The following is a 12041-nucleotide window of genomic DNA, read 5'->3' as shown; positions in this document are numbered from 1 at the left end:
AGGAGTAGTTTTTGAAGCCCTTATCCTCGCTTGAAATTGCTCAACACCTTACGATTTCCATCTTCCACTGTCAGCTTTGAAGATATCACAAGGTTTTTAATTGGATATTGAAAGTAATCTGCGGCTCTTTGGATCACGATCTGTAATATGATTGGCCAAAGAAAATAGTCGATTGCACTCTAGTCTATGATCTTTACGCTCTTTTACTTTCCAGAGAAAACGGTGGTGGAACAAGAACAGAAGCAGTTAGTGTTTGAGGACGTTTGGCTTGCATCCGAAGTGGAACCGCTTCAAGACAACTTTGCTATATTGGGTAGAGTATTGTTGTTTTGTTCATTCTTTGAGCTGAAAGGTACAGTAAATGCTAAAAAGGTCTGGCAATCGGTCCAGGCCTAAAGCTAATGGGGCAGTTTGTTTACTTGGGGCTAAGCTGCTGCTGTGAAACTATTTACAAGGGACTTTAAGAAACGACTAGGACTTTCGAGCCCGAAAAGCCATTTGTGAAACTGCCAACCGCTTGTTTTGGAAGGTCGATCTTTTTAACCTGTTTTCAAGGAAACAAAGAGAAAAATGACTTTGAAGTTTGACGACTTTAAAAATCCTCTCCGACCTTGAGATACAAAGGGAGTTGTGATACCCGAAAATGGCGCGTAAAGTTTCGGGACTTTCGAGAAACTGGCCGCAGAATCCAGTTTAATAGCTGAGCAACCAGTAGACTCCTGTAACTTTCGAGAAACTGGCCGCAGAATCCAGTTTAATAGCTGAGCAACCAGTAGACTCCTGTAGCTCAGTGGAAGAGCATCGGAAGGTTGTATGCTTGAATAAATGTAATTAAGAAGCTGTCGATTTTTTTTCCCAAGAGGTTCCTCAAGTAATCATCGAAAAATACATTACTTCATCGATTTTGAATTTTACCACAATTGTTTGTATTCTCGCAAACTGATTGGCTAATTTGTCGTTGTCGATAACTGTCTAGACAACGCTGCTCACTTCAACGTGTCACGCAATTGTAATAGCCAATCAAATACCCTCATTTTGGGAACAAACCAATCAGATTGCGCGAAAGTTATAGACAACGCCACCACGGGTACTCTTTCTTAGTGTCAGTCACGATCCTGGTAACGCTCTAAAATAAACATTTTCTTTGACGTTGGATATTGTGGTAAAAAACAAATGCAAACCAGTGGTCAATTTAATAAAACTTTTACACGTGTAATTTACAAGCGTAGCTATTGTTCTCAGACTCTAAAACAATGGCTACACTTGTAAATTACACGTGTAAAAGTTTTAAATTGATCCCAGGTTCAGCGTTGTCTGTACTGTTATCGACAACGATATTCGTCATCACAGTGCCTCGTGAGTTCACAACATTTTGACCACTGTGATGTCGATGGATGTCACTGTCGATAAGAGTACGAACAACGCTGAACCAAGTTCAGTTTCTGAAGTTGTTGACAGACGTCTGCTATAGAGAGCTCTTCCTACAAAATTGACCCCAAATCTTATTCTATTCGCTGAAATACTCCATGCGCAATTAAAGATGATGGAGTTCGCAAGGACATCTGTTTAGCTTTGAACAGAATACAGCTGAAGTCTCGCATTATAGCTTCTTGAAAGAGCCCATTTGAGTTTGAAGAGTTTAAGATGTAAGACTTTACTCTTTGTTTTCTGTTTTTATTATTATTTTCAGACGAAAAACCTTCATCAGATTTGCTTCAAAGTGTTCTGGTTGGCTTCCAAACCTCACAAGGTAAAGTAAGAATGTGATCTATGTGTTGCCTTTAATTCCTTTGATGTCGTCCTTCTGGAGCCCGTGAGTGGGAGCGAGCAAGAGCCCAATATTCCTGCCACAGCGTTTTCACAGACATATTTATTTTTAGATTGAATTTCCCGCGAATAACACTCGTTCCCGATGACCAATCACAAGAAACTAACTTGACCTCATAGCGTCACTGTACCGGAACTGCCTTTTTTTTGCGGGAAGGTAGTCTTTTTAAAGATATTAAATTTAATATATTAAAGATAAGAAGCTATTTAAAAATAGCTGAAGCTTAGCTTAGGCTTAGTATGGGAATTGTTCGCTCCTAGTCATATACACCGGTGTCCCGTCTTCGTCTTCAGAAATGCTTAAATCTTATGTTATGCTTCACAGCAAAGTTCAACTTGAAAACATTTAAACCGCTGCGACAGTCCTCGTTTGATAAGTGAATGGGATGTTTCGTGTCATTTTTAGAAAGGTACACCTAATTTGATGCTCAGTTTTTTCTTGTTGAAAGGCTCTGATGACGAGGATACAGATGCGGCTCAGCTTATGTCACTTCCGGTGTTACTCCAGAGATCTGTCATGGCGCCTGTTCTTGCCCAGTGAGTTGAAGTATTTTACAAGATTTTAACTGGGGTTCCTCGTGCCTTTTACGAAAACAAACGTCATAAGTCCGTAATGCATCCTTACCCGATAGTGTATCTTTCATTCTCCATCATCGTTTAAAGGGCCACCGACAACCAGTGTCCTTTGCACGCCTTTGTTGTTGTTATTGTCCGGGCAATCGAATCGGCCGGTTCGCTTCAGAAACATCCCGTGAAGAAGAACTTCTGCGAATTCGCTGTTCGATTTGTTTTTTAATCCAAACGAATTCCTCCTTTCGCTCCATAATCTTAAGGTTGAAGTAGTGAGCCAAATAACCTGGCTCGTTTCCTTCCTCGGCGGACGACCTTTCTTCACAGTCTTCGTTTCGCTTTTAAAACGAACACAACACCCAAATAACGCCAAAAATACAATATTTAAACATTAAGGAAAATACTTGAAGCTACTGGGCATCCAAAACACGACGATGTGAGGCGATGGAATTTGACTTTTCAAGAAATACTAGTTTCTGTATTACAGAAAATGGCGCCGATAGCTTGCACGCCCGCAAAGACTTGTGGTTGTCGGTGGCCCTTTAAAACATCACTCTGACCCATTTAGTCAAGAGATACTTCCAAAATGCGAGCGAGAGGGCGTATGCGGGAAATCTGTGCCGTGGTAAATTTCGTTTCTACTTCAAAATGAAGTCTTGTTAGGACTGGCTTTGCCACTAACCGTTGAATTTTTTTTTTTTCAATTGTTAATTTTTAGGGTATCGTTGGTGAACTCGGCAATCGTTGCATACTTTCTGGATGATCTACAGATCAGCAAACACTTTAACTTGTTCAAGAAATTATTATTCATGGAGGACGGCGAGTTTTCCCTTTCGCTTTCGAACCAGCTGTTTGAAAAGGTATTTCACGACATTATAGCATGTCAGTATAATTACCCGAAACAGAAAATACCATAATACTCTTTGTTTGTCCACCCAAACTTTGAATAAGCATCGTTTCTGTATTCTGTAGGGACCATTCTAAATCCCAAGAGAAACAGGAAACAATGCTTATGCAAAAATTTGGGTGGACAAACAACGAGTATTATGGTATTTTCCTCTTCGGCCAATAGACCAATTTCGATATATTAAAATTCAGTCCTAAACAAAAGGCATCATGTCGAGGCTCTGGGGAATTAACTCATACAGATCCTTACGTTTATTCCCCAGAGCCTCGAGGCGAGGTGGTTTAGGACTAAATTTTAATATATCGAAATTGGGCTATTCTCGGTTTTCACATGACGTCACGACCGCCATGTTGGTGCCCTAAACAAAGAAAAGGCGGCCATGTTGGTGCCCCGACCAAATCCTACGGGAATTTAACTCTATTATTATGCAAACGCTTTCTTTTGTTTTCTTGTAAAAACATTTCTGTTGATCACGTGAGTGAAAACCAGCATGACGTTATCTCTCGTCTTAGAACATTGGTCTTTACTGCGCAGAATCATAAGTCGGACATATCACGATATTTTTTGCAATGTATTAAAATACAGATGACAATTTTGGGTTGAAAGCCGCACGTAAATGATCAAAATGCCTTTAAAAGGTTATTACAAAATGAAGTAACTATCCCAAAGTTTCGTCAAGATATGATCAAGTCAGAGATTGATTTAAACTTAAAAACTTCGAAGCTACGCTTTTTTAAACAATTCTTGAATTAACTTTCTCTTACAAGTTTCCCGAACATATTTGGTTTATTGTTTTTCTCTTGAAATCCGTGTAGAACAACTCAAATATTACCAAATCGGTTTGGTGAATTTTCCCCAACAATCGAGAAGCAAACGAGTCCCACTTAATTAACCATTTTGACCGGAAGTAAACCGAAATGTGACTGGAAGGATCTGCGGAGCAACCGGAAGTCATCTGTTTTAGGACCTACAGTTGAAAAATGTCCTGAATTATCAATCGTTACGCTGTCGTGAAGACTCAAGTAATTATCACATAACACAAAACTGAAGCGTGGTTATGTAGTGTTAACTTTCATCTTTTCCATTTTAAGCTTGTTTCAGGAATATCCCCACCGGAAATGTGCTCCGCTACCGTACTGAATGGCATTGTGGGAAAGGCCATTCAATCGTCCGTGTATTCTGACATCACCGCGCATGCGCAACACCTTGCCTTTGCTCTCAAAACTCTACCTGGTATATTCAAACAAAACGGTAAGTCCACCAATTCGAATCATTCGTCATTCCTCGAAAGGTTTTTTAGCAGTTTAGTCAGAACCTAAGGACGCTGCCTACTGTTGTAATCGCGCATACGCTCTGCGCATCTCGAGATACTTGTGCTTATTAATACAGGAATATTTTTGCGCGGTTCAAAGCTATGCGGAGAAAGCAGAACTTAGAAAGTGGTCTTGGTATCCAAGAAGAAAATTGGGAGTAACCACGCACTTTTCAGAGATAATTAAGCCTCAATTTGGAAAAGAACGCCATGCATTGCTTTGTATTTAAAGCTCTTTACAAATATTGTTGATTAATTATCTTCGAAAAATGCGTGGTTACCCCCAATTTTCTTGTTAAGATCTGCTTTTCCCGCATATTCAGTAAACCGCGCAAAAATACCTTTGAATTAGTAGGCACCGTCCTAAAACAAACTTCATTTATCCTTCTGTGTCTCCACTGATTCATTGCCCTTTCATAAGCTTTCGAACTTTGAAGTTCAAATTTCAAATATTTCGATTTCGTTTTCAGTGATTTCTGTCAGTCACTGTAGGGTAATGGGTTAATGGGACACATCTAGCGATGTGATTGGATGATTCCGATCCGCTTTGTCAAAGTCTGTTTTTCACGGTCCACGAAATGGAGATCTGGCTTGCGATCCGGCTGCATAGCTTCCGTTTGCATGAAAAACAGTCAGGCGGAGGCCTTAATCGAACTGTTGAGCGGATTTATGTAGTGAAAATGCTTTGTATAAATGCCTCGTCATGCTGTGGGATACTGTTAGACTCAGCCATGACAACCGCAAACGGTTTAGCTCCAAGCAGTTTTTCTTAGAAATGTGGCCATTCCTGGGAATAGTCATTGCCAGACTTCTCTGCGTTGTTTACAGCAATGATCGACAGAAGCTGGAGTCATACTCGACAATTAAAAAGCCGTGAAACTTAAGCCTACGCAATCCATAGTTGACATTCATTTTAACAACGTTTTGGAAAAGTTGATCTACCAAGCAACTTACAGTGATTTTCTCTCAGTGGAACGTGGAAGACAAAAGCTAACTAACCGAAAATAATTGATCCTAACAGAACTCAACTTCTCAATCGCTGATTTATTGTTTTAGAAATGGGAGCGTTAGACTTTCTGGAATTGCGATATGCAGTGGAGTGGCCGGTGAACATCGTCATCACTGAAAAATCGATTGCGAAATACAACAAGGTACGTTGCCAATTCGGTGAACTCTGCAATCTGTTTTTTTAGGAGACAATCAAAATGAGCCGGTTGTAACGCCGAGAAAATCAAGGCACCTTAAAGCACAGATTAGACTCAGTCGTCTTTGGAACGAAAAAATCGACTGGCAGCCATAAAAAGCTGTGGCAATCTGCAAGAAAATAGGACGCACGCCGGACCAATCTGATCTCGAATAGACCATTTTCGAATTCTCACGGCTGGACTGGATCTAGCATGAAATGGAGGCTAATGCGGGCAAATCTTTTCAAATGCAAATTAATTTGCCCGCATTAGCCTCCATTTCATGCTAGATCCAGCCTAGCCGTGAGAAAACGAAACTGGCCTATTGGGATGATTTGTGTAGAATAATCACAAAAACAAATATCTTAACCAATTAGAAAGCAAATTAAAGAAGGTGCCACCGTCAAATGCATTCGCAGTCGGACCATTTTATTATCTTTTCTTCAACAGATTTTCTCTTTTATGTTGCGGCTCAAACGACTTTCTTGGGTTTTGCGGGATATTTGGTTTCATTTAAAACACATTGGTGAGTTGAGATAAGTTACGCTGGTCCATAATTTTCTGCGCCTTTCTAGCAGAGGCCTCTCTTCTGCTGTTTTTGCTGGGCTGACGGGGAAGACGAAAGACACCTCTGCCTTGGTTCGACGGAGACCGCTATTCAAAACGCATGCTCTCATATTGACTGCCGTTACTCGAGAACACTGTGTCTGGCGCATGCCTTGACAGTAATTTCGCCATCCATTTTTGTACGCCGAGTTCAGTCGCCAAGTAACTGCCGCGCATGCTTAATCCAATGGGCTTATTGCTCAGGGCATAGGTGTCTTTTCCCGTCCACGTCTGCCTGCCAAATACAAGAGAAAAGAGACCTCCTCTATAAGGGGAAAGTTTTCTGCTGTTATGCAAAGTGTTTTGTTGGGATTTTGGGTATTTTCACTTCTCGACTTGACGAAGTTAACCAAGTTCGGGTAGGTTCAGGTTTTTAGTTTGCAAAAGGACCGTGCACTTTCAGCTGTTCAAAGACTTACAAGTTAAAAGGGTGCATTCAATCTAGCTAAAATAGCTCAAACTCGGTGAAAGACTAATTCCGATATCATCGTTTTGAAATAGCTTCTTTAAAATATTTGTTATGTTAGCGTGTTCCCGTGATGCCGCGATGTCACCACAACTTCGCCAGCTTCAACTTTTCAGGTTTGTGGGCATTCTTAACTTTAAAATTGGATAGGAAATCAATCTTTTCGTGAAATTGTCACGGCCCTTTTTTGTTTTCCAGCACAGACTGCTTAAAAGCCATTAGGTTAACTTTAAAAATTAGAAGAAATTGATAGAATGATATATAGCTGGAACGGCTACTCCACTTTTATAGAGTTATGGCCTGAAGCAAAACTTCAAAAAATCTGAATTCAAAATTTGAATTGCCAAAAAAAACCTGTCAACTTTAAGACTTGGGCCTTTAAAAGCCTTCAGTTCGCCTTTCGGAATTCGAGTTTAGTTTTAACTGTATGTAAACAAAGTCCATCATGGCGAAGATAGAAAAAAAAAATTGCCAAATTATCATAGACTGCCATCTACCATATGATCTAATGGAAGCATGAAGTATTTTCTGCTGTTTTCTTTCTATAGAAATGGATGATACACTTGCGTTTGTAGATTGCATTGACTCAGAATTAATGAAGTGAAGATACGTGTCGATGTACAGCTCATTCGTGTTCGTACGGTAGGACTGGAACGAGCATACGATAGAGGCTTTCGCGGGAGAAAAAATTAACTTAGCCTCGAATCTACGCCCGCTCCGGTCTCATCGCGAGAATATCGATATGGCCAGTTCTCAAGTGGCTGCTTAGAGGCTGTTGGATGGTAGGGTAGAGAGTTAAGTCTTGGGTTTCCGAGAAACAACTCCACCTAAGGGCTAGTGTCTTTAACCCTATCTTTTTGAGGTCCGAAGTTCTGCCTCCAAGCCATGAGATATCCTTGCTTTCCTTTTGAATTTCGCCTGGTTTTGTTTTTTTTTTTAACCTGTAGGCACGAGATGCAGCATTTTGTTCATAACCTTGAGGGATACCTGTCAAATCAGATTCTCAACGTCACGTGGTCAGAGTTCCAGGAAGGACTTGTAAACGTAAGTCTTTTTTTTTCTTTGAGTTGGGGAGAGACTGACTGGCGGAATCTCTTGACTTTTGATTGATCGTAACAAATTCTCGAATCTGATTGGTTATCAACAAACCTGATTTCAGCATTAATCGTAACCATTACAATTTTCTCAAATTTGATCCGTGCATTAATTACTTTATTTGTTACTAATTATTGTGTAGGGCTGAAATCGGACAATTGAACCTGAAATCGTACAGTTACTTCAGCCAATCATATTAAGTGCACTCAGTTTAATCCACCAATCACAGAATTTATCACAATAACCATAGCAACAACCACTCACCCTACCAAACTGGGGATTTTCCAAAATGGACAAATTTGGAACATTAGACCGTGAAAAGCAAATGCATTAATTTTGTTTTCTCGGAAATTGCAATGGTTATAATTAATTGGTAACAGGACTTCGTGTCGTCCAATTCGGTCTGTAATCATACTCGTGATTAAACAAATCGGACTCCCGCAACGCGGTCGTCTGATTTTGTTAATCACTCATATGATAACAGACCAAATGGGACTTCACTCGGTTCTATTACTATTATTAATAGAGCCGTTTTCAAACGAGTGTCGTAAAACCAAAGCCTGCCAAAGTGATTACTTTGGCCAATCAAAAAGGACGGAGACAACCCAGTAAACCAATCAAAACTCGAAGTAATTACACGTAGACGACACAAAGCGCGGGAAAATGTGCACACGCAAGCCACGATTGGTTTTGGTTTCACTTCTGATTGGTTGAAAAAGTGGCGCGAGAACTTTGAACCAATCACTAAGTGAAGTAATGCAAAACCAAAGTAATTTGCTAATTACTTTCGACACTCCATTGAAAACCGCTCTAGGACCATTTGTAATTGGACAGTTGTATGCGTTATCAAGCGCGCGCTAGTTGTACTTGAATCATTTATCTATTTCCAGAGCTATTAGAAAGTAAGAAAATTTGAGCAGATTAAGCTATAAAAATTTTATCACCGTCATCTCGTATTTTGTGATAGTGACGAGTAATTGATAATAGGACATCGGTGTCGTACAATTCAGGGAGTGATCGAGCTCATTGAAATTACTTGCCTGATTAACTCCCTGGATAGGCCGAGTTTAGATATTCAGGCACGGCTTTATGGTCAAATTTAACGACTCCGTTCTGTCTTCTCTCACCATAGTTGGCCCAAGCTCGCGTTACGCGCGAGACGTGGCTGTGAAAAGCGTCACGTCAGCAACAACACTGTTCAAGGATTTTTTGTTTTGTTTTTTTGAGTAAGTTTCTCGACTAAGGAGCAAAGAAGTCAAATGTTATCAATGAATGAACGAAATAAAGTAAGTTAACTCACCTTGCTTATTTTGTTTTGTCTTTTCGAGCCTCTTTTTTAAGACTGTTTTGGGATTACGACAGCCTGCCAAACAACGACGTCCCAAAACGGTTTTAAAAAAGAGGCTCGAAAAGACAAAACAAATTATACAAGGTGAGTTAACTTACTTTTTTTTCGTTCATTCTTTGATAACATTTGGCTTTTTTGCAACTAACTCACTAACTCAAAACCCAAACAAATTGTCAAGAACAGTGTTGTTGCTGACGTGACGCTCTCACAGTCACGTCTCGCGCGTAACGCGAGCTTGGGCCGCCTATAGTCTCACAAGTCTCAAGGGAGATTTCTAAGCAAAATAATATTCAAATTTAACCATAAAAGCCTCGTAGCCTCGTGTGAGAATTGATATATCGAAAGCGGCCTATAGAGCGTTTTCACATGACGTCACGGCAGCCATGTTGGTGTTCCAAGACAAAGGAATGGCGGCCATCATGGTGTACAAAAACTAATCCTCCGGGAATTGAACTCTATTTTTATGCAAATAATTTCCTTTGTTTCAGTAATACAATATGGACGCTGGTCACGTGAGTGAAAACGCTCTATTGTACTCCACTCAGTCCTGTTACCATTAAATGTTTGTTCTGTTTGTTTTTTAGGTGAGCAGCTTGGACGATTTACACAATCAACACGCGGAGTATTTACGAAAAGCTATCTTCCGCTCTCTTCTCAATCGCAAAGCGGCGCCTGTCATGACCATCATTTCGGATATGGGCAAGCTCATACTCAAATTGCGCACGCAGCTTTTAGCATCTCCATGGCAACAAGATCCCGACACGGGGCACGTGACTCACCCGACGTTTGACGTCATGTGCAACACTCACAAGGCCTTCAAAGAGTATTCGCGATTTCTTTTTACAGGTAAGTTTCTGTTCTGTATAAAACTATTTTTTACAAAACGGGCACAAAGTTAGAGGTAATCTCCTTTTCGTTGAAAAAAGTGTTGCATTAAAAGTGTTTCGGCAACACGTCCAACGAGACAAATGTTCACAGTATTTGATTCTGAGAATTTCTCCAACGAATTTTGTCTGAATTGTGGCCTAAAATTATCGTATATTAATGACGAAATAAACCCCATCTGGATGGAGGTTAACGGTATGAACAGACGAATTTTAATCCGTCTTTATGGTAAATTGTCTGTCATCGTTTTTTTTCTTTTTTCGCAGTGGTCAGCAAGCTCGTTCAACGAGGATACCAATCGCATTGGGCTGATTTCTTGCTCAGAATAAACTTCAACCATTTTTACGTCGTGGACTTGGACACTCGCGAAATGGGCACACTGCCACCCCAAGAGTGAATGTTGGATGCCACCGTCTGAGACGGCCCTGACGAAAAGTTCGTGAGTTTTCTTATCTGACTGTTGGGTGCTCAAGTCACTACACTGACATTTGCACCGGGGGCTCAAACTTTTCAAGGCCTTCAAGAACTACTGACTGCGTACATTGATTTGCCATAAAATCCGGAAAGTTCGGATTCCAAAACGATTCGGAAAAAAACGTTCTGCGATTCTTTCATTAAAATTTTCATTCAGAGCAAACCGGAAAGCGGTCGTACCTCCAAAAACAGGAAATTTATTTTTATAGCCTGCAGAGAAAGCGTTTTTCTAAATGTACAAGTTACAATGAGGGAAGGAGGGGCAAGGAAGATGCTCCAAAATGGCGGGCTCCAAACCAGCGTTTTTGCCTTCAAGTCCATCAGCTAAGATAGCTGCAAAGCCTAGAGCGCATAGCTCCTGTATGTTAGATCAGGGCCACCAACAAAAAGTAAATAATGTTCAACTACCTATGAAGTAAAAAATATCTTTTGGTTATTTTAAAGACCTTTGAAAATGAAGAAGAATGGTGTTTTACTATTTTGGAATACCTTCTCTCGTTCCAGAGATATTCAAATTTTAGTTACGAAATTGATGACGTCGCAACATGTACAGATGACTGAAATAAAGCCCAAAATTGAGAATATCTCTGAAAATATTGAAATGATATTCAAATGTAATCAGATTACACTCATTAACTTGTTGCTATGGCAACACTGGTTTCCAGACTCTCTTTAATGAACCAAGTATCTCGGATTTTGAACAGATTAGTTCAGGCAGATGGTAAAAGGCTACCCACAATGCATTTCATCTTCGTATAAGCTTACCGCGAGTGAATATGTCATTGCGACAATATACGATAAAATCAATCCTGCGTCAAATAGACCCGGCAAAAAAATATGGTTGCCATGGCAACAATATAGACGTTTTAACAACACCCATCCAATAATTTCGGATTTATTACGTCATAATTTTTTTAACAAAAACTTGGATATCTCTGGAATGAGAGAAGGTATTCCAAAATGGAAAACAACAATCTTCTTCATTTTGAAAGGTGTTTAAAATAAGCGAAAGATATTTTTTACGTCAAAAGCACTTAAATTTCTCATGGTTGCCTCCATATGTCTCAAACCTTGGTAATTACTTTATGTATCCCTCATTATAGTGTATTGACAATCGTAAGGTACTTAACCCATATTAAGGGATACACGAAGTACCTAAGGAAACCTACGGAAACCTACGGGATTACCGCTGGCTCTCCTGTTTTTTGCTTGCGAGATATGATGCCCAACAACTTCCTCTTTTCCTGTGTTTGCATTCAAATGCAGTTTTACATATCATTTAAATGTGAATGCTACATTGTAATGCAAATACAACAATGGTATGCAGAGAATATCAACCCCGGCAGATTTGAATTGGGTACAACATT

The 12041-nt window shown here is 40.0% G+C and overlaps 1 protein-coding gene across 2 annotated transcripts in view; it reads left to right on the top strand.

Annotated features, from left to right (window-relative positions):
* Window positions 1–11079, top strand: part of LOC138057398 (gamma-tubulin complex component 6-like) — a 131870-nt gene extending 120791 nt beyond the window's left edge. For both annotated transcript variants that reach the window (XM_068903428.1, XM_068903426.1), the window contains exons 21-31: window positions 215–313; window positions 1691–1750; window positions 2277–2364; window positions 3116–3257; window positions 4396–4555; window positions 5673–5767; window positions 6251–6326; window positions 6934–6988; window positions 7820–7916; window positions 9900–10161; window positions 10467–11079. In XM_068903428.1, coding sequence (XP_068759529.1) covers window positions 215–313; window positions 1691–1750; window positions 2277–2364; window positions 3116–3257; window positions 4396–4555; window positions 5673–5767; window positions 6251–6326; window positions 6934–6988; window positions 7820–7916; window positions 9900–10161; window positions 10467–10597 — 1265 coding nt within the window. In that variant the 3' untranslated portion in view covers window positions 10598–11079. The remainder of the gene's footprint in view (window positions 1–214; window positions 314–1690; window positions 1751–2276; window positions 2365–3115; window positions 3258–4395; window positions 4556–5672; window positions 5768–6250; window positions 6327–6933; window positions 6989–7819; window positions 7917–9899; window positions 10162–10466) is intronic.
* Window positions 11080–12041: the final 962 nt, after the last annotated feature.

This window comes from Montipora capricornis, chromosome 7 (assembly GCF_036669925.1).
Source record: "Montipora capricornis isolate CH-2021 chromosome 7, ASM3666992v2, whole genome shotgun sequence".
Classification (NCBI taxonomy): Eukaryota; Metazoa; Cnidaria; class Anthozoa; order Scleractinia; family Acroporidae; genus Montipora; species Montipora capricornis.
This window is presented reverse-complemented; position numbering and strand designations above follow the sequence as displayed.